This window comes from Fragaria vesca, linkage group LG7 (assembly GCF_000184155.1).
Source record: "Fragaria vesca subsp. vesca linkage group LG7, FraVesHawaii_1.0, whole genome shotgun sequence".
Taxonomy (NCBI): Eukaryota; Viridiplantae; Streptophyta; class Magnoliopsida; order Rosales; family Rosaceae; genus Fragaria; species Fragaria vesca.
In genome coordinates this window covers 6,562,227-6,586,811 of record NC_020497.1, presented here as the reverse complement: position 1 = coordinate 6,586,811, position 24,585 = coordinate 6,562,227, and the positions used below count along the sequence as shown (strand labels likewise).

Genomic DNA, 24,585 nt, shown 5'->3' with positions numbered 1-24,585 from the left:
GGACAAAGGCCCTAAGTAAAGAAAGGGCTAAACCGTAAACAAAAGCACCAAGTATTCGCAAATTTTTACTTAGGGGACATGAACTTTATGATCCTCCAGAAACTAGAGGGGTGCAGGGGTAGCACCCAAGAACAGGTCAACTTTCATAATCCTGTATCCAAACACTTTTCCGCTTATAATTCAGATCATGTTAGAGAAATCATATACAGCTTGTACAATACTCGTTATTCATCATTTACTGTCACAATTACACCTCAGCTCTCATACAAAAGAACACCAAGAATGCGCCAGGCAGTCTGGTTTGAGGTGTGATATATACACAACTAAGATGAACTTTTCATTTGTTCTTTTTCTTCCTCATTCCGCCTCCTGTGTTTTGCTGCATCATGTTTCTACTTGTGGCCAAATATACTGAGGATTGCTTTTATCACATAAATTATGGAGAATGCCATGATAGGCGTTCAGTTAGACCCAAATTCCTCGTTCCATTGTTCAAGCTCTTCCCACTTGCTTTTGCTTAAACTTGGTCTGATTACAGTCATTGACTTCTGAAAATCTTCAAGTCTTAGTGGTCTCACCTGGTAAACAAATATAAACACAATTGAATAGATGAGATCAAAATAGTATTTTTTGTTGTAGCATTTCACAGTCACGGCCAACATCAAAAGCAAACCTCATCGGCTCATCCTAATAACCAGATAAATGCTACATTAGCCTAAGATTGACATCAATGAGAAATATTAGCTGCAACTTTCTGGAGTGACTTTGGTAGTTTACAGGCCATGGAAAAAAGTATTTAGTGAGCCATTTCATCGGTGCAGGGATCCTAAAGAAGTGCTTGATACCAACTTTAAAGAAGTGCTTGATACCAACTTTGCTTGTATATCAATTAGGTTTAATACCTGATTTGCCTTGATGGTGAGTATGTTTTCACCAAGTTCCCTAATTGGCATCATTGCTGCTTCTTCACACAATGCTTGTAGATCACTTCCTGAATAACCTGTATACAAAAGTAACAAATCATAAGCTTAATTGAATTGGAAGGGTATCCTGTATAATTTTTTCCAGTATGTTATTTACAGCTCAATTCCATAACACATGGCAGAAGCTGTAAACCACCAATCACCATGTAAGTGGTATAATATTGGTAGCACTAAGAGTTCAATCTGGGTCAAAAGTGCAGGGAAAACTTTCTTACCTTCGGTGTCTCTTGCAAGTTGTTCAAGATCTCCACCTAACATATGCAATAAGAAGTATATTATGCTGACTGGTAAGAATACTAACTACACCATATCACTTCTTTTGGTCATTATTTGGTTACAAGAAGTAAGATCTATAAAGAAGAAAGTTCCAAAACATTGTATATGAGAAAAACTTTATTTTACAATTCTATAGATGACATACTCTCTATTGTAACAAGAGATGACAAGTTCAAATGGAAAATCGAAGACTAATTAACATAATACGCTAAAATATCGTTTTAGCCTAGGAATATTGGTTCATTGATCTTAAATAAGTGTATCAGTTACAAGATAATAGCAAAATCTTACTTGGTAAGGAATATGCTTGGCCTTTAAGTTTGTGACTTAGGAGAAGTCTCCTAGCAGTTAGATCTGGTAAAGGTATGTATACTCTCTTAACCTGTCAGGGTTTCACTTTACGGTGAGTTTAACCAGAAAAGAAAAGGCAATAGAAATTAGACAGAAAGAACATAACATAGTTTCAGCAAAGTGAAAGAGAGAAGACAATAAAACTCACCAATCTCCTAAGAACTGCATCATCTAGTTCTTGAGGCTTATTAGTAGCACCTGCAAGAACATACAAAGAATATCAGAGGCATGCTATAATCTATTCAGGTTTAGGTATGATCAGAATGAAAATATAAAATAAATAACAGAACTGGGAAATTATAACAGCCCCTGAAACTCATCTAAAAAAATAGGTAACTTTATTATGTGCCTCCTTTATCCCTCGACTAATTACAGGAGATGAACAGAGTTTGTTTCTAAGATTGTTACAACAATCAAAGTGAACTTATTTTCCTTGATCAAAGTCCCTAGCAGACTCCAGTGATAAAAAATAAGAAGGGCATTGTCTAACAAGTTGGCATTGTTGAAGGTAGCCAGCCAAAACTGATCATCGATCCCTGACATGGCATCATTTTTTATTAAAACCTACACAGCCTTTGAGATGTGAAGCTTACCAATCACAATTACTAGATCATTAGGATTTGATGTCACTCCATCGAATTGAATTAGAAACTCTGACTTCAACCTTCTACTTGCATCATTTTCGTTTGCCTGCCTTGTTGACATGATACTATCAATCTGTCAACAAAAAAACAACAGAGACCATTAGACTGCTGGTTTTATGCTGAAAAGTAGAAACATCCAATACATCTTCCATTTTTCCTATAGTACAGGGATCACCAATATCCCACTTTTCTAACCCGGCAGCCAATTTTTAAGGTTGTAAAACTTTGGTGTCACCAAAAGCATTAAAAACACCCAAAAAAAAAACATAAATCCTAAATTCAAATAAGAGCAGGGTTCAAATAAGAAAAAGATGAATAAGATCAAGAAGGTTGAAAGAGTGCTGATGATCACAGAACATTTGTTACAGCAGGAACAGAGATGCAGGTTGAACGTAGGCTGACAGATGTTTCATGTTTACTAATTTCAAAGAGACTATAGACTATGGCTGTTATCTTACACAAATAATTTAGTTACAAACAATGAGCTTGATACCTAATTACAGCTATGCATCAGCCTGGCCACTATTACTATCCATATCATTAATAAACCTCTGTCAGAGCTAAATATATATATATAAGAATTAAATTCAGTTTACCCCCTTGTGGTTTGAGGGTGACTTCGTGTTAGTCCTTACACTTTTATTTTCATCAATTTACCCCTTGAACTCTTCAATTTCTGTCTGCCGTGCCCAAATTCTCATATTCTGTTTGAATTAACCTTTAATTATCAGCAATTAAGGTCCAATTTGGACATATAAGGTCCGATTTGCCCAAATTATAGATATTGGCCTCACAGTTAAGGTTAAAATTATTAGCAGTTAACGTCCGATTTGGACAGAATATAAGATATTTGGTCACGCCCGAGGAAAATTCAAAAGTTTGAGGGGTAAACTGATGAAATTGAAAGTATAAGGATTAACATGAAGTAACTCTCAAACCTCATGGGGGTAAACTGAATTTAATTCTATATATAAAGAGAACCTAAAGAGGACCACCTTACTTTAAGAATTTGAGGATTTCTACTATTTTACATTAGTAGATGACTTCTTTTAACGATCTTAACAGTTGATCCTCTAGATTCATATGCAAGAAACATGTCTACAAAATTTCAACAAATTCCATAATCATTTGGTCATTCAAATTGATGTAAACAATTGTAGGCCGTTGGATAAAATGAAAACGAATATTGTGCTAATCAAATGGTTAAATGTTTTTCATTTTGGCTAATTTTTTGTAGGTTTCATATGTGGGTAAGTAACTAGAGAATGGGTGGCTTTGATTGTCAAAATACATGCTAGAACTAAAAACATCCTTCCTTTAAGAGTTTAAGGAGATTCTCTCTAGATCCGGACTATATATATATAAATCAGTCCCCTTCCAGAGTGGGATCCCGCTTTAAAATTAAAGTGCAAGACTCCCACTTTCAGGTCGTATTTCCACATCTCAACTGTACAATGTCTAAAACACAGTGTGTAGATCATTCCTACAAAGTTTCATCAAATTTAAAGATCATTTGTGTACCGAATTAGATTAAATAAATCAACAGAACAAAAGTTGTCCAAACAGAACCGTTCGTGTAAATTACGATTACGAAAGCTCAAATGATCTTCAAATTTGATGAAACATTGCAGGAATGATCTACACATTGTGTTTTAGACATTGTACGGTTGAAATGTGGAAATACGACCTGAAAGTGAGCGAAATAAGGAGTCCCGCACTTTAATTTCAAAGCGGGATCCCACTCTGGAATGGGACTAGACACACACACACACCAGTGACATATAAGTCTATATATATAAACACATATGCAAACATTAATGCGAAAACAAATACTCATTCATTTGACTTCTCCTAAACAACTATAAAGTTCAGAAGTACATGCGGGAAGCTAGTGCCTGTCAAAAATGAATCCAGAAAATTAGAGCACCTCATCCATGAAAATTACAGATGGCTGTCTGGATATAGCAACCATGAAAAGTGTCCGCACAAGCTTTTCAGCCTCTCCCACCTAAAGAAAGCAAAACTTATTAGAATCGCTATAAGAACGAAGAATACGCCGCAAAATTATGCAACACTTGGACAGAGACACACCCATTTGGACGTCAGTGAAGATGCAGATACATTAAAAAAGGTTGCCTCTGATTCTGAAGCAACTGCCTTAGCAAGCATGGTTTTCCCATTACCAGGTGGACCAAACAGAAGCAGACCTGAAGATGAAAGCCAGATTTATTCATGAAACAAGTTCTTAGGCTGTTTCTCTATTATTAGTATGGATGTGACAAATTTCACAAAACATTACCTCGAGCCGGCCTTCGAAGGCCAGTAAACAAATCCCTTCTCTTAGTTGGTAAAATAACCATCTCCATCAAAGTTTTCTTCACCTTCTCAAGTCCGGCTGCAGAGAAACTGAAATGAGCAATTCGGTAATCTTAACAAACACAAAATAAAGACATAGAGTACACAAGAGATCAAGGTATGCTATAATCTACTCACCAACATCTTCCCATTTAACTGAAGGACTTCTATCCACTATGGCACTATTTATCATTTCAACCAACTTTTCATCATAACCTCCACCAGAATCTTGCACAGGTTTTGATCTTACAATATTATTGGTCTGAATCCTTGTTGCTGGCATGCTTGTACTGGGATGCAAAGTCTTGGGTATCACATGATTTCGTGAACTTGACGTTGTTGGTGTAGCTGCAGCTGTTCGTGCAGGAGCTACTGTCTGGAAACATTAAATTTCATTAGAAATCCACAGGATATAATAAATCTTGAATCTTACTGAATACTCAATCTTTCCAAATACTTGTGAATACACCTTAAATGTCTCAGATAATACTATTATGCATTAGTGTAACCAAAATAATGGTTCAAATAAACAGAAATTAGGATATAAGGAAGTTTTCAGCTAGAACAAACATACCTTGTTTATGGGCGTACCACCTGAAATGAGGACAAGAAACAGAAAAAAAAAATATAAGTCAAAAGTACCTCATAGTATCCCTGAATTCAAAAGACACTCTTCATTTAAGTTGAATGAGAAGAATATAGACCTGGACGTCTACTTAAGACTTGTAACCTATCAGAAACTTGACCCTGCCATTTTGATATCTTTTGACGATACGATTTCACCTTCTCTCGCTCACTGCCACAAAAGACCACAATTTTATTAAGATCACGAAAGAAAGGCGTCTCAGCATCAATGAACGTGATAGACTGGCACTAAGAATGCTTTTGGTTGTTCCCTCTTTATTATTAATGTTTCCAGTAGTTTCTATAGGTAGAAGACAATCATTCTTCATGAGGGGAAACTTTGCAAACTTACAAATGTCGCATTTTAGCTCCTTATTGACAAACTGAGCACAAAGTAAATGTAGTTTCCTAGTCTCATCAAGTACACCACACATTAGAAATTCCATACAACAACATTCTGAGGAAAAGGATTACTTTTTCCACCTCTTTCAAAACCAGTTACTGCCCACAAGGCCAACAATTTCAAAAGAAGATCACAACACCTACTCCTAATGTCTCGGGGAGTAAACGAAAAGCCACCAGTACCATCGACATCCGATCAAACACTACCGAAATACAATGCTTAGTTAAAGCTCACTCACAGCAGCACTAAACCCAATCACACACAACGTTTCACCTTTTCGACTTAACATGTAGTTTGTAACAACATAAATGATTAACCTTTATACTTCTACATACTCCAAAATCTTAAGATTAGCACAATTTACTTCGAGATCAAACATAGCAACTTCAAACAGTAAGCAATTGAATCAGAAATTGAGTCCAAAATTGAACCTGGAGCTGATAAAGGAAGGCACAGGAGTGGAGCTAGCTTCAGCTAGAATTCTCTGGGCGCAATTATAGTGAGCAACGGCGTCTTCAACCAAGCCCCATTCCTCAGCCCTAACAGCCTTGGCGATCTCCTCTTTCGCCAAATCGAAGTAGCCCTTGAGCTTGTACGCCACGCGCTCGTTCGTGACCGAAGCACCAGCTACGCCGTCCATGGCGGAAGAATCGGGAGCGCTAGGGTTTGGGTATGAGGAGGAGGCGGCGGAGGATTCGGAGAAGACGGAGCCGAAAGAGTCGATGAGGCCTTTGAGGAAACTCATATCTGAGAAGATTTGGGATCATTAATATGGGCGATGAGGATGAGAGAAAAATAGTCAAATAGAGAGAGAGTTAGGGTTTCTTACTATTTGCGGCGGAGACTAGCCGAGAAAGTCATTGGGTGTAGCTTTTTTCAGACGCCGGTGAAGGGAATGGACTGGTATTTATGACTATCATGTTGTGAAAACTTGTTAACGTACCTATCGAATTTTACTATTGGCATGTTCATTTACTATAGAAAGAGGTAAATCAAATTTTTACGTTTATAAACGAACACCTAAAAAAATCGGAACGATTGCGATAAACAATATTCATACGTTTACTGATAGTGAAATACATGAAGGAATCAATATAAATTTACTTCTTCTTTTTTTTTTGTATAAATTATAGAATAAAAGTAAAATAGTGAAATTATATCTACGATATTATTGGGCTAAATCTCATCCTTTTTATCATGAATCGATTCATGAATACTTAAGATTTTGATTCCAAAAGAGGGAGATAGGTACATGAACTTTTGACTCACTATGAATTTTTGGACAGGAACTTAACAGAATCATAAACTTTAATACATCGAATTACATTACAAGTCTAAAGTCTAAACCCAACATGTATACATGCTGTTACCATTATTCAATTATTAAAGGGTAATTGAGTACTTACGTTTCCTAGGACTCTTTACTGAGTTTAATTACTTTCTATCCGACTCTCGCGTACGCCCTTTTCTCTCCCTCTATGATCGCGACTAGCCAACCACCGCGCATCTCCTCCCCCGTCAAAAACTTTCCAGTTCGGCAGGCGCATCCTCGTCGGCGCGTAGCGCGTGCATCCGGACAGGCTCTGGCCTTTGTGGTACCCCTAATGGGCGTCGTTTCTCAAGAGGCGATCAAGCAGTTCCAAGCTTTGATAAATCAAGGTCACTTCTCTCTTTCGCTCTTTCTTTCTTTTTTTCCTCTTTTCTCTTGTTATTCCTCATTTTGTCTGTTACTACTGCAAACGCCAGTTGATGAACGTTGTTCTTCTATTACTTCAATTCCAATACTTCGTTTAAACTTTGTGTGTGTGAGCTTGTGTGTTGTAGAATTTGTTGTGCAAAGTGAGTTGGGTACTAGACCACTTCAAACAAATACTTCACTCTCAAGTCTTAACACCAGTCGAAAACAAAAACTGCAAGATCAACTCCAATTTCCAAACACCTTATCAAATTCTGAACAGAACTTTACAAAATCCTCATATTCATGAACTGGATTTGAGCTTAATTACAAGGAGCACCATATTTTTACACCAATCAAGCCTCTAAAACATTCACAATGTTATGGCGCTGGAAACTCAATCCCAATTTTTACACCATATTCTTCACATTTTCACAGAAAACTACTCAATCCCTGAAGATATAATACAACACTAAAGCTACCAACAACAGTAAAAAACAATCCCGGAAAAAACAACCTCACCGGAGCTGCCCTGAGACTCATGAGGTGGAGAAGGCACCACTGGATTTGGCTCCGTTCGACTGTCAGTTGGGCTCTGTGGAAGTTCACCAAGAACCTCACTGATTCCGTGAACCACAAGCCAGCCGTTGTGATACATCTCCGGCATGATCACCGAGACCCCATTGAGCTCCACAACGCCGTCGTATCGACTCACGTTGATCACGAACCCTTGCAAATCAGTCCGCAGCAGACTCCCATCCTCAAGACTCTTCAAGTCGCTCCAAGAAAGCCGGCAGGGGACGACGTGGCGCCGCAAGACCGACGAGTACCGGCTCAGATCTCCGATCCGGTGTGCCATGACCCGGTCAACGGGAGCGAAGACGGTCAACATGGTCTGGTACTTGCGAAAGCCATGGAATTGCATTTCAAGAAACGAAGCCATAACAGAGCAGCCGTTCGACCTCAGCACCTCGCTTGCTTCACCAAACGCCGCCGTCGCTTCGTTAGGGTTTCGCGGCGCCAAGCAGCCGCCGAGAATCTTGGGAATCGTACCTGAGATCCGGAAATACCGGGAGAAGAACCTGTCGATTCCGAAGATGATCAACGAGCCGTCGTCGAAGACTGGAGTCGCCGTGACGGTGACGTTGTTGAGCGATACGAGGCCGTCGGCGGGGAGAGTGGTGACGGTGAGGGAGTGGCCGTCGAGGAGAGTCGCGATCGTTGGCGCCGAAAGGGAGGGACTTGAGTGATCGGAGAGGGAAGGCGGACGGGGAGGAGGTGGAGGCGGATGAGGTCCAGATTGGGCTGGCCGGAGGTGGAGAAGGCGGCTTCGGCCGGAGCGAAGACGGTGATCGACGTCGGAGACTGGGAGTTGAGGGAGTCGGAGGCGAGGTCGAGGGCGAGGGACATGGATTTGTAGCCGGAATCGGAGAGAACCTCGGCGGCTCTGGTGACGGTTTGGGCGGAGGAGACGGAGAGGAGAGAGAGGAGGAGAGAGAAGAAGAGTGAGGTTGAAGAAGAAGCCATTTTTTCTTTCTTTGATTTCTTGGAGAGAGTCTGAGGGGCTCTGAGGCTTTTGGAAATAGCAGTGTGGATTTGTAAGGGGAGAGGGTTTTCGGTTATTTTGGCGGGAAAAGGATTCGACACGTGGATGCGTGGGACCTGCTGAATGGGCAGTAAGTAGAGAAAGTTACAGATTTTTTGGGTTGTTAAACATGCGGTCTGGGTGAGTGATGGGTTTATAATGAGTGATTTTTTTCTTTTTTGGATGAAAACCTTTTCTTTTGAGGGAAGATTTTGAACCTGGTGAAAACAAGTTCGAGCCTTCATAGCCTAGTTAACAACTGCGAAGGGTCAAATTTATTTTAAATAGTGTGTTGTTGCGCGTTATTCACTTGTTTAATATTGAAAACCACACAGTTTGTACTCACAGTATCATAGTGATTATAAAATTTTACATAACTCAAAAGTTGCATTTAACTATATCTCAACTCTCTGTTCAAAATATATATATATATATATATATCAACTCTTATAATGGCAAGCCTAAGTTTTGGTGTCAAAACTTCACCAAAAAAATCAAACTTTCTAATTTGCCCCTGATATTGCATTTTATTTTAAACAAGGTTACAAACGTAAATATGATTTATCTATTGCATTTTATATTTTTGCCCAACTAAATATTTATTTGCACAGCTGCCCCACTACATATATATTAGATTTTTATTTAGAAGCATTAGCAGTAGCACTTTCAATTTGTCTATTTTGGTGAACCAGAAGACCTAAACCAAAAGATCGATCATTGTTTAACTACCATTTTGTTTTCTCGTTTTTGTTCTTCGTTTCCAAGGAACCGAGGATAAGTCTAAATCTTTCTTCCAAAATATGCATAAATCTAAAATTTTGGTCACACCCAGTAACCGATGAAACAGGTAAATCAAGTAACCATGATCAGGTATTGAGGTTTATGTTTTGGCCTTGTGTAGTTGTGTTGGTTGATTTAGTGTAATGGTTCACCATGAATCCATGATCAATAAAAGCTAGTAATCTATCATTGATGGAGAAGGATTTTTGCTTCATATATATTGATGAAAGTAATCTATGAGGTTTTCCTTGGAAGTGCAAGCATAGGGAGGGTGCCATCAATGTGAAGGGTGAACATGGTCCTATATGTAACATTCCTTGTTTCATCAGCCAATTTGAACCGGAAGAAGCAAAGCAGAGCCATTGCTACTATCTTCATCTGCCTGTAAGCAAAGTCCCTCCCTAGACAGGTCCGAGGCCCTGCCTGCAAGTAGCACAAGCAAAGCTATTAGCGAGTGCATGTAGAGATGATTGACATATGTAGTAATCAGTAAAGAAATGAATATATGATACTAACATGAAATGCGACGAATTTGAAAGGTGATTCGGGCTTGAAAACTCCATTGTCGAGCCATCTTTCAGGTCGGAAAACCTCAGCATCTTCTCCCCAAACGTAAGGCATTCTCCCCATGGCATAGGCCATGTAAGCTATTCTGTCTCCTTTTTTCACTCTAAAGCCATCAGGAAGAGTGTCATCTTTCTCTGCATACCTCCCATCCTTAAGAGTAAACATTCAAGATAAGTCGATATGAAAATCAGTACATCCTTAGAATTTGACTCGAACGAGTAGTACTAGTACACGAAAAATAGAAAACATTATTGAGAAAGTTGAGCATATATACCACAGGAACTGCAGGGTAGAGCCTCAAGGTTTCTGTTAGTGTCGCATGAAGATAATGCATCTTTTCAAGATTTGCATCAGTTATGTTCCTCACAAATTCATCAATGTCAGAGACGTGATTCATTCCGACAACATCCCTCACTTCTTGTGCAACTTTCTCCTGTATTAGAGGGTTCTTGCTGAGCATGTAGAAGAACCATGATAGTGTATTGGCACTTGTATCTTTTCCAGCAATCATAAAATTCAGAATTATATCACTTAGATAGTCATCATTCATTCCCACTGGATCCTTTTCGCTCTCCATTAGAAACCTTGATAGTATGTCCTCTTTGTCACTTGTACCATCTCTCTTAGCAGCTAGAAGTTCCCTCTTGTTCCTTATAAGTTGGTGCACAAAATCATGGGTGACTTTGACATACTGTTTAAGAGTGGCCTCAGAACCAATATTGAGAAATCTTTTCAACTTCCAGAATGGATCAACGTAACGCCAATAAGTTAGAGCAGCTGATTCATCAAAGGCCTTCATAAATGCAATCCCATCTTTGCTTAACCCCTCCAAGCAATTCAGTTCTGTTCCAAATCCAACTTGGAATATGGAATCCAAGGTACATCTCATAAGCAACTCCTACAAGTCAGATTATAGTAATTCCTATAAGTTGATAGTTTATATACATGATGTACATGCATAGGCTTTGAGAGTGAAAATGTACTCACCTGCATATCAAACACCCTTTTAAAATTCGAAAACCCTGAAAGAAATTTAACGAGTTTGGCAGCATTTCCTCTAAATACAGAACAGCTGAAATCTCTAAGATTCCTTGTCGAAAACTCATAGCTTGCAAGCTTCCTCTGCTGCTTCCATTTCTCTCCATTAACAACAAAAATCCCCTGCCCCAAAATCTCAGACATAATAGTTTTGTTATAGTCACTTTTTGAGTAATGAGCAAAGTTGGTCTTGAGAAAATGCTCAATGTTTCGAGGGTCACAAGTGTATATCATGCTGCTGTTTAGAGCAAGACGTCGGTGAGTTGGGCCTTCTCTTGCAACTCGGGTGTGGTAGTCATATAGTTTGTTGTAGTATAACAGGTGATCAAAGGTGGTGCCTTTTACAGGTGGGTAGTTTGGGTTTCTGATGGACTTGCCTGTGAAGATTCTGAGCATGAGAAAAGAGAAGAGGAAGAGAAAAAGAAAGAGTAATGAACATGTGAAGGTGAAGATGAAATACAGAAAAGCCATGTTTGTTTAAGCAACTTAGAGGAAGAGAAAGTAATATATAGAGTGGGAGGCAGAGAGAAAATGACATGAAGGTAATAGAAAATTGTAATAGCTAAATAGACGGCAGAATAAACTTGTTCCAATGGCATATAGCTCAAATGCTTTAAACAATAATCAGATTGATCAACAATTGCGTTTCCGCTGGTTATTGCAAGGTATATGCCATCAAAATGAACATTGTTTTGGTAATTCATACATAGAAACTGACCAGGTCTTTGGATGCGAATATGCGATGGGAGACATAATCCTATATATAGATCCCATATATTTTTGGTTTATTATATATCACTTTATCAGCAAAATATGAAGTGGAAGAAGCAAAGAATCAAGAGCCGTTTACCTACTCTCCATCTGCAAGTGATCAAAGTTCTTCCCTAATACACATCCGGTAACCTTACTAGTTACTACACAAAACAAGATGGCCATATAGATATCTCAATCTGGTGTTTTGATACTAAAGTCAAGCCATCAGAAATATGTATATCTACACAACGTCCATCATTCGAGTAAGACTGACTGAGTAGTACTCTGTAGTATTGAAACTTCAGAAAATGTGTTATCCAAAGTTAAACATTTGCAATTGATCGAGTGTATCAAATAATCAGCTGTAAAACTGCACGAGAAAATAAAACTGATCATTATAAAATTTAAATGGAGTTTTCCCCATCCCGCTCATTTGTACAGTTGTACAGCAATATTATTTTGGAATTTAACATTATTGTCTTATATACATATATATATATATATATATTTTTTTTAGAATGTATATTATTGTCTTCTTTTGATTGGCATAGCTTCATAAGGTTTCAATGATGGATGGTGGAGGTGTCTATTCGTGCATTGCATTAGAGGCTACATGGGTGATGGAGTTGTGGAGTCGTGATTCTAAGTTAAATCCCTAGATCGATCGATCTATCGATAAAGCCATATGAATATATGCTACAATGTTACATCACATAATCACTAGATCATTCTCATTGTACAATTCAATTCACTCAATATAATTACAAGCTTTAAAATATTGTTATGCTGGCAAGTTATGAACAAGCTGCACTCTGCTGGTTTGTCGACCTTCATACTGCCCAAATCATTAATCTCAACTAGGGGAGTAAATCATGATGGAGCAAATCAGCACTACTCTTACTTGTCAACCTTCAAATTGCTAAAAACCATAACCATAATCTTAACTAGGGGTGGAGAGATTCTACGTCATGATGGAGCGAATTGGTTTCGGACTTTACCTTTTAATACTCTCCCATACCTTAAATAGCGTAGTGTTCTACAACCCAAAAAACATAGATCTATCTCAGGACTATACATGTTACATTTGCCAATTAAAAACAACGTCCGAGTCACGTATTATGAGGAGGAACTGATTCTGTTTTGGGCAACTCATTTCAAAGCCAGAGTTATAAAATGGGTTTTAAGTGTTAATTTGCGCAACACAGATGACAGATTAAGGTCGAAAGATGCTAAAGAAGTGTTTTGATTATCAATTTGAAATCTAAAATACATGATCTGGATTCTGGTAATTAGGCTGGTTGTTTTGGGTAGGTGCTTCATGACATTTATGTTGTGGCCCCACGGTTCATGATATTGGAGCCTATAAATTAACAAATTAGTCATTCCGTCAACAATTATTCGCCAGCAAGGATTAAAATCTCTGTGATATATCCGATATATCCTTCGATGTCTCTTTTTTTCGAAAGACCGATATATCTATAAGGGTCAATATCTTATCTTCCACCGTATCTACGATATTTCCCCGATATTTAGGAAATATCGTCAAATATCACCGATATTTAGGAAATATCTCCGACATTTATGATATTTTCGATATTTCACAGACATATTAAAAAATATCTGTAAAAAATTGAAATATTATCCGGAAGAGAAGTAATTCCCTCGAGATGTGTCCCAATAAAGAGTGGTGGTCTCGACTCTCGACTCTCGAGAAGAGCATGATTCCTTTCGAGATATATCTAGATGCAGATCGATCTATTACACAATTATCAAGAATTGCAATGCGTGTTTTAGCACAAACGGCTTCTTCTTCAACTTGCGAGAGAAATTGGAGCACATTTGCTCTTATCCATACGAAGCAAAGGAACCGTCTTGCATATCAGAAGTTGGAAAAGCTTGTATACTGCTACTATAATATGAAGTTGCGTCTACGTGATAGACAAGCAAAGGATAATGCGATAAATGAAAACAACTATATCGATTTACTTCATGTTGCAAGTGAACCACTTCATGATGACATTGATCCACTTCAAGCTTGGATTATGCCTACACACCTCGATGATGATGATGGCAATCCACCTCCTGCAGTGGTTGAAACTGCAACTGCCAATGGAATCAACGTACAAAGGGTATTATCTGAAGAAGTTGTTGGAAACCCAAAAGATAATTTAGACAGTGATGATGCATAGGGCGACACAGCAACTCCGGATAGTTCAGATGATGATGATGAAGATGGTGGAAGCGGAAAATGTGGTGGAAATACCGGCACCGGGTTTGTACATGGACAATCTTCTACAGTTGGTGGATTGAACAATTTTTCATCTGAAGAAAATTACGATCATGCCTCCCATGATCATGGCTATAGAAGTACTAGGTATGGAGTGCAAGAGGATACCATGTATGGGAGGAGGACTAGAGGTCCAAATGATGATCAAGATGTTGCTTCAGTTGCGCTAAGTTTTGATTCTATCAGTTTAGGTAGTGGGACTGGAACCTCAAATGAATCCCAAGAAGGCAACAATCAATATGGCTATAATGTTTATGGCTATAATCAATGCGCGGAAGTCAGTGATCAGTTATCCAGTTGGATTTATCCTTACTATCCACTTATAGGGGAAACAGTCGGCAGCTCCAAAGACATATATGATTATCATATTCAACACTACAATTTGTACTATATGAGTCATATGTCTTGGTCTGATTATTGTATTTTTGTGGATCAGCGTGTGTCTTATGACTCTTATCAACAACCTAGATTCTCATTCTAGATGTAGATGAAGTTGATATTTGTAATATTTATATATAAATCTAATAAATTAAATATTTCAGAAAAAAAAAAATTTCTTTCCAAAATACGGATATTTTTTCCCGGGTTTCCCCGATATATCCAAAATCTTCTTTTTTTAAAAGACCAATATATCTACCGATACCGATATTTTAATCTTTTAAGTCCCCAGTTGATTCACATTCGTATGTCCAAAACAATACCACGAGGCACAGCAAAACTGTATGATCATTCTCATTTGTTTTAGTTGCATGCATATGGTGACGTTAGATAATCATGTTTATGAAACCATATATTGTTTTCGATCTATTTTTCTTTTGAAAGATATTCACCATTGATTTAGTTCATTTTGACTTGCACTTAGAATCCCCTAGTGAAAGTTAAAAGACATTTGTTAGAATCGATTAAATAGATTCGACATAGATCCAAATATAGAAACCAGTACTTTGTTGAAACCTGCATATAGCTTAGCACAAAAGAGAAATGCTATAGATGAGTGGTATCTAGCAGTAGTAGGTAGTTCTTGATGGGTTGTTCAAGGTTACAATTCTACAAAATGACAGAACGCTGGAAGGTTAAACCATAAAGTTACCTTCTACAAGCTAGATGATATTGTCCAAAACCAAACCAAAAACCATGAAACATTGCCAATACAGTTAATATGATCAATGGCAACAAATCTTGACATTAACAACAACATTCTTAGAGACTGCTGTTTTCTGATGGAGCTCAAATATGCAGACATCTCTGTCATTCAGCTTGTTGGCTCTGTAAAACTCAGTCCACCCCCTCGCCATTGTCACGCGCTGCCGTTTCTTTTCTTTCCAATGTTTAAGGTCCACCTTCCAATGATGTCTTGAAGGATCTATCAGAGTCATGCTGGATTTGTGAGCAATTCCATTCGCTTCAACAAATGAAGGAGGGATATTCTGTCATAAACATTCAGCACCTTGATTTAGGTCCAAGAATCTAAACTATCAATACATTACAGTCATAACTTGAAAATAACCAAGCGTACGTATGTAATGATGTGACACAACAGAATTGAAGAAACAATAGGCGGTTAACATACCATATAAGGGTTACGTTTATCACGATGGGATGGCTTCATAATTGTCCGGAAGAAATGAGTTCCTAACGAAAGGTCCAGCACACATCAACAATCATATTAAAATGAGAGATGGAGATGTAAATACTGTAGGACGAAATTAAGAGAATGATAATCTTTTTGCTAAATCTAACCACCTTCCAAATTGTCATCGCGAGGACGCTTAACCCTTTGTGTTTCATGAGGTGTTGTCATCCTACCGTTTACCATCGAATCAGAAGGGAAATGATACTCTTTCTCACAAGCACTTAAACCATAAGATACCACATTAAATACCATATTCCCTTTGTGTTCAAATACAAGAAACTCTCCAACTCTCAGGCTATGATGGTTCACGAATTTTAGCCAACCTTCTTTGAAATAAAGTTGTCCATTACCACTCTTACCAACTTTAACATCCCAAGATCCCTGGCAGCTTTGTATCATCGCTGCATCCATTTTATTTTCATTGAGTCAGAAAGCTACTGGAATACCCTGTTCATATGTATAAGAACAGAAGTATTAGAAAGCTTTGCTCCTCGTGTATAAGCATTAAGAAATAGGCAAGTGTCTTGCTACAAAATGTTTGAAAGTTAGTAAGTCAGTTTTGGCTCATAGGCAAGGATATATTGAACTCCTCTGCATATATAGTAATTTATTTTCTCTCTTTCCACATTTCCGGTTATTCAATTTGATCAGGAAATTCATTACAAATAATATGCAGTGTAATTTTTTCCACAGAATATATGACATTTTAATAGAATCAAAGAAAGATAACAACTACTGTGATAAAGCTATAGACTGCATCTTTTCAGGTAATCGGGTGGACAAAAAAGAAAACAAAAACAAAAAAAGAAAAGAAAAGAAGAAGCAGAAAACCCAGTTTGGTGTAGTCTCTTTGAAGCTAACACCAAAACTCACACATCAAAGACAAGAACCATACATGCATCCTATATCTTCCTATCATCTTACAGCAGTTAAAACAAGAAACAAATATCAACTATGAACAAAAAGAAAGAGTCAGTGTGAGTAAGAGATTTATACAAGTTTCTTGCGGAAGCCAGGCATCAAAACCTTGAAAAACTTTGTAGGAGATGATTTAAGCATTCCAGTCCCAGCCATGGATAGGGAGCAAATTTGCTCCCCACCCTAACTTACCCACCTTCATCCCCACCCACTTAAGTGAACAACACGTGTACTTCCTCCCCACCAAGCTCATACTCTTCCACACCCCGCTTCCAACCTCAGCCAAAACAAAAACCCACCACCATGAACAAAAACATGGATCTTGTCCCCGGCAGGGACTCCCTGCTGCCCTTCTTGCTCCGTGCAAGAACTCCGACGGTGAAGATCGCACCATCCTACTCGGCGGACGACAGTCGTGTTGTTGGACTTGAGACTTGGCGCGTTGGCGGCAGTTGTTCATGGATCTTGTCCCCGGCGGGGACTCCCCGCTGCCCTTCTTGCTCCGTGCCAGAACTCCGACGGTGAAGATCGCACCATCCTACTCGGCGGATGACAGTCGTGTTGTTGGACTTGAGACCTGGCAGCAGGAACGGAAGCGGCGGCGACATTGGTGGTGGGTTTTTGTTTTGGCTGAGGTTGGTAATGGGTTTGAGGAGGTGGGAAGAGGGGTGTGGAAGAAGATGAGCTTGGTGGGGATGAAGTACACGTGTTGTTCACTTAAGCGGGTGGGATTAAAGTGAGTAAGTCAGGGTGGGAGCAAATTTGCCCCCCTCTCGTTGCTCTCTAGGCCCTTCTAAGATGAAATGAACCTTTTGAATATAATAGCATCAGTGGTCTCGTCAGTTGTCAAATCACCATTATTACTTCTTCTCAGTTCTGCTACACAACCCAAAGTGACCTTTGTAGCTGTAGAAGAGGCATGCAGGTTTTGGTTAGTACTTAATTGGTATTATGAAGCCCACAAACAAGGGTCAACATTGGGGCTTCTCTATAAATCAAATTTCTGGATCTTTCATCCATGATTATCTTATCGGGCCCATAATGAAAGACTTCACATTTCACAACGATGATCCATTAGTGTATGATGATGAGATTCACACTCATTTAGTTTTGCAACAAAATATTTTCTTTGAAATTCTTAAAAATAATTTAGTTACTAGATATTAAACTTAAATTACTAAAAATACTCGTAGGTTGTAAAATTTGGACACAATGATCAATTTTTCAGAATCAACATGGTCATTTTATCATTAGAAACTTAATACTTCCACACATCAACTAAAATGAGTAAAAGCTGAAGTCAGATTTAGTTTCATATACTATGCTGGTTTCAGTTTGAATATTTCTGGTGTTTTAAAAATAAAAAGGCTGACATTTGTGGTATACGATTTGGTGAGAGGTTCAGACACCAGCTTGCCTGTCTGTTTTGGTTTCGTACTTCTCCATGAATGTTCAAAGATGTGTTGCTGTTTACGGTGCACTAAAGTATACCCCCAAATGTAACTGTAATTATATTGAGGACATTCTACATAACTTCGGTGAAACCTACATTATGTTGGTCATTTTGGTGAATCATACAATATATGTTAGGAACACTCCAACTCTTATTTATCACAACAAACTCCCCTTACAAAAAAGGAAAGCGCTGGACTACGTCAAAGTGTAGTACGCCAGGAGTGGACACGAGACGCGTGGCAGATTTCTATCCACAAAAATGATTTTCGAGGGACAGTAATGAGATTTCTCAGTTGACGGCCGTTCCGATTGATATCGACGACGTCTGGTAAAATGGGAAGAACCTGCAGTTGCTTGTAATAAGTTTATGGCTCTACTCCTTCTGGTGACTTTCCTACAGCACACTTGTTCCTCTCGTGTCGGCTTCAAGCTTAAGGTCTCGGACTGCACCTGCATCCACAGAGGACAACAAAATCAAAGAGAGAAGTTGGAGCTTTTCCGGCCAATCTCGATATTCCGGCCACTCCGGCGAGACCCATCGACTCTAGCTGGTACATGAACACTCCTCTTCCTATTCTCTACGTTCTAGTGTATTAGATTATCAAATTCGATCGAATTTTGAAAAGTTTCTTTTCTGGGTTTTTGGGAGTTTGACTCCGACAAAGTCTGAAACACCGGCGTCTCTACGGCGCTCTCTGGCTTGTTGCTGCAGGGGAAATTGTGTTGGGTATGCTGACGTCTGCTTGTTATGTACAAAGGAACTGAACAAGTTTTATGCTGAGGACAATTATCAAGAATACTAGAATAGAGAAGATGGTGGTGATGGAATCTTTCTGCTCAACGTCCATAAGGTGTTAACCCAGTTGGGTTTTGTTAATCACAAGGTAAAATGGAAGACTCAAAGTTTGAATTATGGCTGTTGCCGTGTTGGTTAGTTGTACATATTGGATTGTTTGCGTCAAAGCCCCAGTCAGGGCCGGTTCTGACCCCAGTATTTACCGATGACGGTGGAGATGGTTCCCGCCTTCCGGTAAGCTAGTGATCGATTGTAGTCATAGTTACAGTGATACTGAGAATTACAAAAATATCCCTCACTAACGACTCTGTCAGCGTACGCGTACAACGCGAGTAGCACAACTTTTGCCTTATAAACGAACTCCTAAAAAAATTGGAATGATTGCGATAAACAATATTCATACGTTTACCGTGAAGGAATCAATATAAATTTATTATATTTTTTTTTTTTTGTATAGATTATAGAATAAAAGTAAAACAATGAAATTACATCTACGAATATTTAGTATTATTGGGCTAAATCTCATCCTCTTTTATCATGAATCGATTCCTGAATAGAAACATAAACTTTAGTACATCGAATTACAAGTCTAAAGTCTAAACCCAACATGTATACATGCTATTAGTAACACCGTTACCTACTATCCCATTATTCAATTATTGAAGGGTAACTGAGTACTTACGTTTCCAGGACTCTTTACTGAGTTTAATTACTTTCTATCCGACTCTCGCGCACCCTTTTCTCTCCCTCTATGATCGCGACTAGCCAACCACCGCGTATCTCCTCCCCCGTCAAAAACTTTCCAGTTCGGCAAGCGCATCCTCGTCGGCGCGTAGCGCGTGCATCCGGACAGGCTCTGGCCTTTGTGGTACCCCTAATGGGCGTCGTTTCTCAAGAGGCGATCAAGCAGTTCCAAGCTTTGATAAATCAAGGTCACTTCTCTCTTTCGCTCTTTCTTTCTTTTTTTCCTCTTTTCTCTTGTTATTCCTCATTTTGTCTGTTACTACTGCAAACGCCAGTTGATGAACGTTGTTCTTCTATTACTTCAATTCCAATACTTCGTTTAAACTTTGTGTGTGTGAGCTTGTGTGTTGTAGAATTTGTTGTGCAAAGTGAGTTGGGTACTAGACCACTTCAAACAAATACTTCACTCTCAAGTCTTAACACCAGTCGAAAACAAAAACTGCAAGATCAACTCCAATTTCCAAACACCTTATCAAATTCTGAACAGAACTTTACAAAATCCTCATATTCATGAACTGGATTTGAGCTTAATTACAAGGAGCACCATATTTTTACACCAATCAAGCCTCTAAAACATTCACAATGTTATGGCGCTGGAAACTCAATCCCAATTTTTACACCATATTCTTCACATTTTCACAGAAAACTACTCAATCCCTGAAGATATAATACAACACTAAAGCTACCAACAACAGTAAAAAACAATCCCGGAAAAAAACAACCTCACCGGAGCTGCCCTGAGACTCATGAGGTGGAGAAGGCACCACTGGATTTGGCTCCGTTCGACTGTCAGTTGGGCTCTGTGGAAGTTCACCAAGAACCTCACTGATTCCGTGAACCACAAGCCAGCCGTTGTGATACATCTCCGGCATGATCACCGAGACCCCATTGAGCTCCACAACGCCGTCGTATCGACTCACGTTGATCACGAACCCTTGCAAATCAGTCCGCAGCAGACTCCCATCCTCAAGACTCTTCAAGTCGCTCCAAGAAAGCCGGCAGGGGACGACGTGGCGCCGCAAGACCGACGAGTACCGGCTCAGATCTCCGATCCGGTGTGCCATGACCCGGTCAACGGGAGCGAAGACGGTCAACATGGTCTGGTACTTGCGAAAGCCATGGAATTGCATTTCAAGAAACGAAGCCATAACAGAGCAGCCGTTCGACCTCAGCACCTCGCTTGCTTCACCAAACGCCGCCGTCGCTTCGTTAGGGTTTCGCGGCGCCAAGCAGCCGCCGAGAATCTTGGGAATCGTACCTGAGATCCGGAAATACCGGGAGAAGAACCTGTCGATTCCGAAGATGATCAACGAGCCGTCGTCGAAGACTGGAGTCGCCGTGACGGTGACGTTGTTGAGCGATACGAGGCCGTCGGCGGGGAGAGTGGTGACGGTGAGGGAGTGGCCGTCGAGGAGAGTCGCGATCTTGGCGCCGAAAGGGAGGGACTTGAGTGATCGGAGAGGGAAGGCGACGGGGAGGAGGTGGAGGCGGATGAGGTCCAGATTGGGCTGGCCGGAGGTGGAGAAGGCGGCTTCGGCCGGAGCGAAGACGGTGATCGACGTCGGAGACTGGGAGTTGAGGGAGTCGGAGGCGAGGTCGAGGGCGAGGGACATGGATTTGTAGCCGGAATCGGAGAGAACCTCGGCGGCTCTGGTGACGGTTTGGGTGGAGGAGACGGAGAGGAGAGAGAGGAGGAGAGAGAAGAAGAGTGAGGTTGAAGAAGAAGCCATTTTTTCTTTCTTTGATTTCTTGGAGAGAGTCTGAGGGGCTCTGAGGCTTTTGGAAATAGCAGTGTGGATTTGTAAGGGGAGAGGGTTTTCGGTTATTTTGGCGGGAAAAGGATTCGACACGTGGATGCGTGGGACCTGCTGAATGGGTAGTCAGTTACAGGTTTTTTGGGTTGTTAAACATGCGGTTTGGGTGAGTGATGGCGGGCTGGGCCCGGTTCCAGACCGGCATCAGATTCTCAAGGCCCGGATCCGGATCGGTCACTGACACACTGGGCCGGGTTTGTTGCTTCTAAACACGCGGACCGGTGAAAGCCCGGACCGGTATAAACCCAGCTGGTCTCGCCGGGCTTTCGCTGATCTACACTTGCTTCTAAGAATCGACGTCTTTCTCCAGTTAAATGCCAACTTAAAAGAAAACCATGACAGAAAAGAGAACCCAGATGATAAAATCAAACCCATAAACTCAAGAACAACTAACAATCATTCACTTTATGAACTCAATGAGAAAATCACAATTAAGGACATCATCAGTTCATGAACCTAATTTTATATCCCAATTCACATATCCAAAACTAGAAACATCTCAATTTCAAAATATAATCTAGACCCAGAAACCTGATTTGGGATGAGACTAAGGAGAAAGTGGTTTCTAGTATCCACTGTCATGGTAACCACGTCATCGGAGACGACCCAATCCAGGTAATCAGCTCTGAAGAAGAACTCATCGAAGACGACGCGGTTGAACTAAAGGATGACGAGTTCTCAAGCATTGTCTGGTCTCCTCTCATCGCGAATCGGGGATAAGTTTCTTGCAATTTATTCGCCACAGAATCAATCAAGGACGAAGGCAGTCAGAGTCGGAGAAGTAGGACAAGGAATCGCCTCCTCTCTTCTTCCAAACGAGCCGCGTTGTCCAAATCGATATTAACCAGATTTAGTAATTGAAGAGGAGAAGATGTGATAAAGGTGTAAATAAGAAGTTGGAGGGCTCCATAACTAATGAGTTAGATCCTAAAGCCAGGATAGAAAGTGAGCTTGAAAACGTAGTAGAGCTTGAAGATGCATCTGTTGCAAAGAAACAAAGGAAGGCTTAATGTAATTTTATTAAGGTATTAAGGTAGCTGTTTAGGTTATTTAGGCCCTGTTTGTTTGGGCTTATTTCAGCTTTGCTTTTAAGCTGAGCAGAGTTTTGTGTTTGGTTGACCACAAAATGAGGGGCTTTGCTTTTAAGCACCTCTGTTTTCAGTCCAAAAGCCAAAGCCAGCTATCAGGTGCTTCTGAAAGCCTGAAGTGCTTCCAAAGCACTGTGGCGCTGGTTACTGTTCATTAATGAAATTTTTGCAGTCAAGACTGCCCTTCTCGCTTAACCTGCCGTTCTCCCTCAGCTCTCTTCCCGTTCTCTCTTCTCCCTCAGCTCTCTTTCCGTTCTCTCTTCTCTCTCTGCCCTTCGTTTTCGCTCACCACTTTCAGGTAAATCCGATTAACCAGGGTTCTCAATTTGGCTTGGTTTTTGTGATTGTTGGTTAATTTTAGGATTTTTGTGTTGCGCAGTCCTTCAGGGAAGCTTGTGCAGATCGAGCACGCTTTGACGGCAGTCGGGTCGGGTCAGACCTCTTTGGGTATCAAAGGTAATGTTGCTGCTCCGGGTTTTTACCTTAAGCTTGTGAGAGCTAGAGTTTATAGGCTTTGTGATTTGATGGGTGAGCTGGTGTTTAGCCTCTGCAGTCCTCCCCTAAATGCCCAGGTTGTCAAACACAGTCCATCTATTGTTCCAGACTTCCAGTTGCTACCATCTATTTGGCCCTATTTATACTGCTATATGCTATACCTGCAATTTGATTCTCACAATCCTTTCCGCTGTGTGGCACCTTTCATTTACTTCATTTGAGAAAAGAGAATTCAATCTCAAAGATGCTAGTTCTATATTACCTTTTGTTGGCTTCGAACTTTTTTTTTATCAAATGGTGTCTGGTGTCATATAAGTTTGGTTCGATATGGGTTCTTCTGAACTTCATTCATTTCTTATAAGATTCTAAGATGTATACCAAGATGTTTATACAAACTCAGGAAATAAGAACTTCAATTTTATGCAGATGAATGCAATTTAATTTTGATACTGTGATAGGTTGTATCACTTGTATGACATAGGGCTGTAAATTGTTTTCGATCCTATATGCTTGGCTGTTATATGATCAACAAATATATCTATCTTCATAAAAATTGCAAACAGTAACAAGAATAAGCAATAAAACTCCCAAAATTTAGACTTGTTACACTGCTGCATTTTAACAAGGTTTTGATGTTACCTGCAGAACATCATGCATGCTTAAAACCTTAATTGATTCATGATTTTCTCAAACCGGTACTAATTTAGTTACACAAAGTAGCTTTTAATATAATTTTGAATTATAAGAATCTTAACTTGTACTACTGCTTTTATGAAATTGTATTGGCAACTGGCCTACTGAGATCTCCAAAGAGAAAAATTGCAACTACAGTATTAAAGGCAATAGTAGCTAGCATACTACATAACCTATATTGCGCTACTGATATATTAAAGCTTTTCTATATCCAAAGATATTGCCTGACTTAATATATATATATATGCGCAATGTATTGTGCTCATGGCAGTATGATTCAGAAATCAGAGATAAGCGATTTCCTCTTTTTGTTAGGAGGTGCATTAATCTTTGTGCGCACCTGTGTTCTACTGGATCTCAATTCCTAGAAATCAGAGATAAAATAAAGAGAAATAAGAGCAAAGACAAAGTATAAAACTTCAGGAGTAACAAATAGGGGTGTGCTATACCTGCAATGCCGACAGTATGTTTTCATCTTGTTTAGTTGACACAATATTAATGATGAGGTCATCTTCCTTGGCTTCTGATTCATGATGGTGTTGAGTAGTATTGAGTTCAGCATCGTCAGAAACATGTTCTACTTGCTTTTGTAAGAGCTTGTCCATTACTTCATTCATAATAGTTAGCT

At 39.6% G+C, this 24,585-nt stretch overlaps 4 protein-coding genes across 5 annotated transcripts; all 4 read right to left on the bottom strand.

Annotated features, from left to right (window-relative positions):
- Window positions 1-60: 60 nt before the first annotated feature.
- LOC101312862 (spastin-like) lies at window positions 61-6,518 on the bottom strand. The gene is made up of 14 exons (XM_004306852.1): window positions 6,466-6,518; window positions 6,068-6,383; window positions 5,314-5,405; window positions 5,184-5,203; window positions 4,748-4,985; window positions 4,554-4,649; window positions 4,346-4,461; window positions 4,182-4,262; window positions 2,204-2,327; window positions 1,759-1,808; window positions 1,551-1,641; window positions 1,199-1,234; window positions 903-1,000; window positions 61-578 (listed from the first exon to the last, which is right to left on the bottom strand). The coding sequence occupies exons 2-14, from the start codon at window positions 6,379-6,381 to the stop codon at window positions 462-464; spliced, it is 1,473 nt and encodes a 490-aa protein (XP_004306900.1). The 5' UTR covers window positions 6,382-6,383; window positions 6,466-6,518; the 3' UTR covers window positions 61-461.
- Window positions 6,519-9,910: 3,392 nt separating this feature from the next.
- Window positions 9,911-11,752, bottom strand: LOC101294610 (cytochrome P450 704C1-like). Its single transcript, XM_004308395.1, has 4 exons — window positions 11,231-11,752; window positions 10,518-11,141; window positions 10,193-10,393; window positions 9,911-10,099 (listed from the first exon to the last, which is right to left on the bottom strand). The coding sequence occupies exons 1-4, from the start codon at window positions 11,750-11,752 to the stop codon at window positions 9,911-9,913; spliced, it is 1,536 nt and encodes a 511-aa protein (XP_004308443.1).
- A 3,644-nt stretch (window positions 11,753-15,396) lies between these two features.
- On the bottom strand, window positions 15,397-17,177 carry LOC101312382 (B3 domain-containing protein REM9-like). Of its 2 annotated transcripts, none has more exons than XM_004306850.1 (4): window positions 16,951-17,177; window positions 16,065-16,401; window positions 15,892-15,953; window positions 15,397-15,748 (listed from the first exon to the last, which is right to left on the bottom strand). In XM_004306850.1, the coding sequence occupies exons 2-4, from the start codon at window positions 16,363-16,365 to the stop codon at window positions 15,485-15,487; spliced, it is 627 nt and encodes a 208-aa protein (XP_004306898.1). In that variant the 5' UTR covers window positions 16,366-16,401; window positions 16,951-17,177; the 3' UTR covers window positions 15,397-15,484. The 2 variants fall into 2 exon arrangements, with proteins under 2 accessions (XP_004306898.1, XP_004306899.1); XM_004306851.1 differs by having other exon boundaries at window positions 16,065-16,355; window positions 16,951-17,056.
- A 1,544-nt stretch (window positions 17,178-18,721) lies between these two features.
- Window positions 18,722-21,480, bottom strand: LOC101294313 (putative fasciclin-like arabinogalactan protein 20-like). The gene is made up of 3 exons (XM_004308394.1): window positions 20,590-21,480; window positions 19,327-19,486; window positions 18,722-18,777 (listed from the first exon to the last, which is right to left on the bottom strand). The coding sequence occupies exons 1-3, from the start codon at window positions 21,478-21,480 to the stop codon at window positions 18,722-18,724; spliced, it is 1,107 nt and encodes a 368-aa protein (XP_004308442.1).
- Between the last annotated feature and the right edge of the window lie 3,105 nt (window positions 21,481-24,585).

Coding starts and splice junctions, on each gene's coding strand:
- LOC101312382 (XM_004306850.1), bottom strand. CDS start 16,365: ATGGATGCAGCGATGATACAAAGCTGCCAGGGATCTTGGGATGTTAAA. Junction 15,954..16,064: donor TCGCGATGACAATTTGGAAG/GTGGTTAGATTT, acceptor ACCTTTCGTTAG/GAACTCATTTCTTCCGGACA. Junction 15,749..15,891: donor ATAAACGTAACCCTTATATG/GTATGTTAACCG, acceptor TGTTTATGACAG/AATATCCCTCCTTCATTTGT.
- LOC101294610 (XM_004308395.1), bottom strand. CDS start 11,752: ATGGCTTTTCTGTATTTCATCTTCACCTTCACATGTTCATTACTCTTT. Junction 10,394..10,517: donor TCTACCCTGCAGTTCCTGTG/GTATATATGCTC, acceptor TTTACTCTTAAG/GATGGGAGGTATGCAGAGAA. Junction 10,100..10,192: donor TCAAATTCGTCGCATTTCAT/GTTAGTATCATA, acceptor TGCTACTTGCAG/GCAGGGCCTCGGACCTGTCT.
- LOC101294313 (XM_004308394.1), bottom strand. CDS start 21,480: ATGTCCCTCGCCCTCGACCTCGCCTCCGACTCCCTCAACTCCCAGTCT. Junction 19,487..20,589: donor CTCAGGGCAGCTCCGGTGAG/GTTGTTTTTTTC, acceptor CAATTTTTTTAG/GAGTTCGTTTATAAGGCAAA. Junction 18,778..19,326: donor AACCATCTCCACCGTCATCG/GTAAATACTGGG, acceptor CTGTGGATGCAG/GTGCAGTCCGAGACCTTAAG.
- LOC101312862 (XM_004306852.1), bottom strand. CDS start 6,381: ATGAGTTTCCTCAAAGGCCTCATCGACTCTTTCGGCTCCGTCTTCTCC. Junction 4,650..4,747: donor AGTTAAATGGGAAGATGTTG/GTGAGTAGATTA, acceptor GTTTCTCTGCAG/CCGGACTTGAGAAGGTGAAG. Junction 1,001..1,198: donor ACTTGCAAGAGACACCGAAG/GTAAGAAAGTTT, acceptor TTTTGTATACAG/GTTATTCAGGAAGTGATCTA.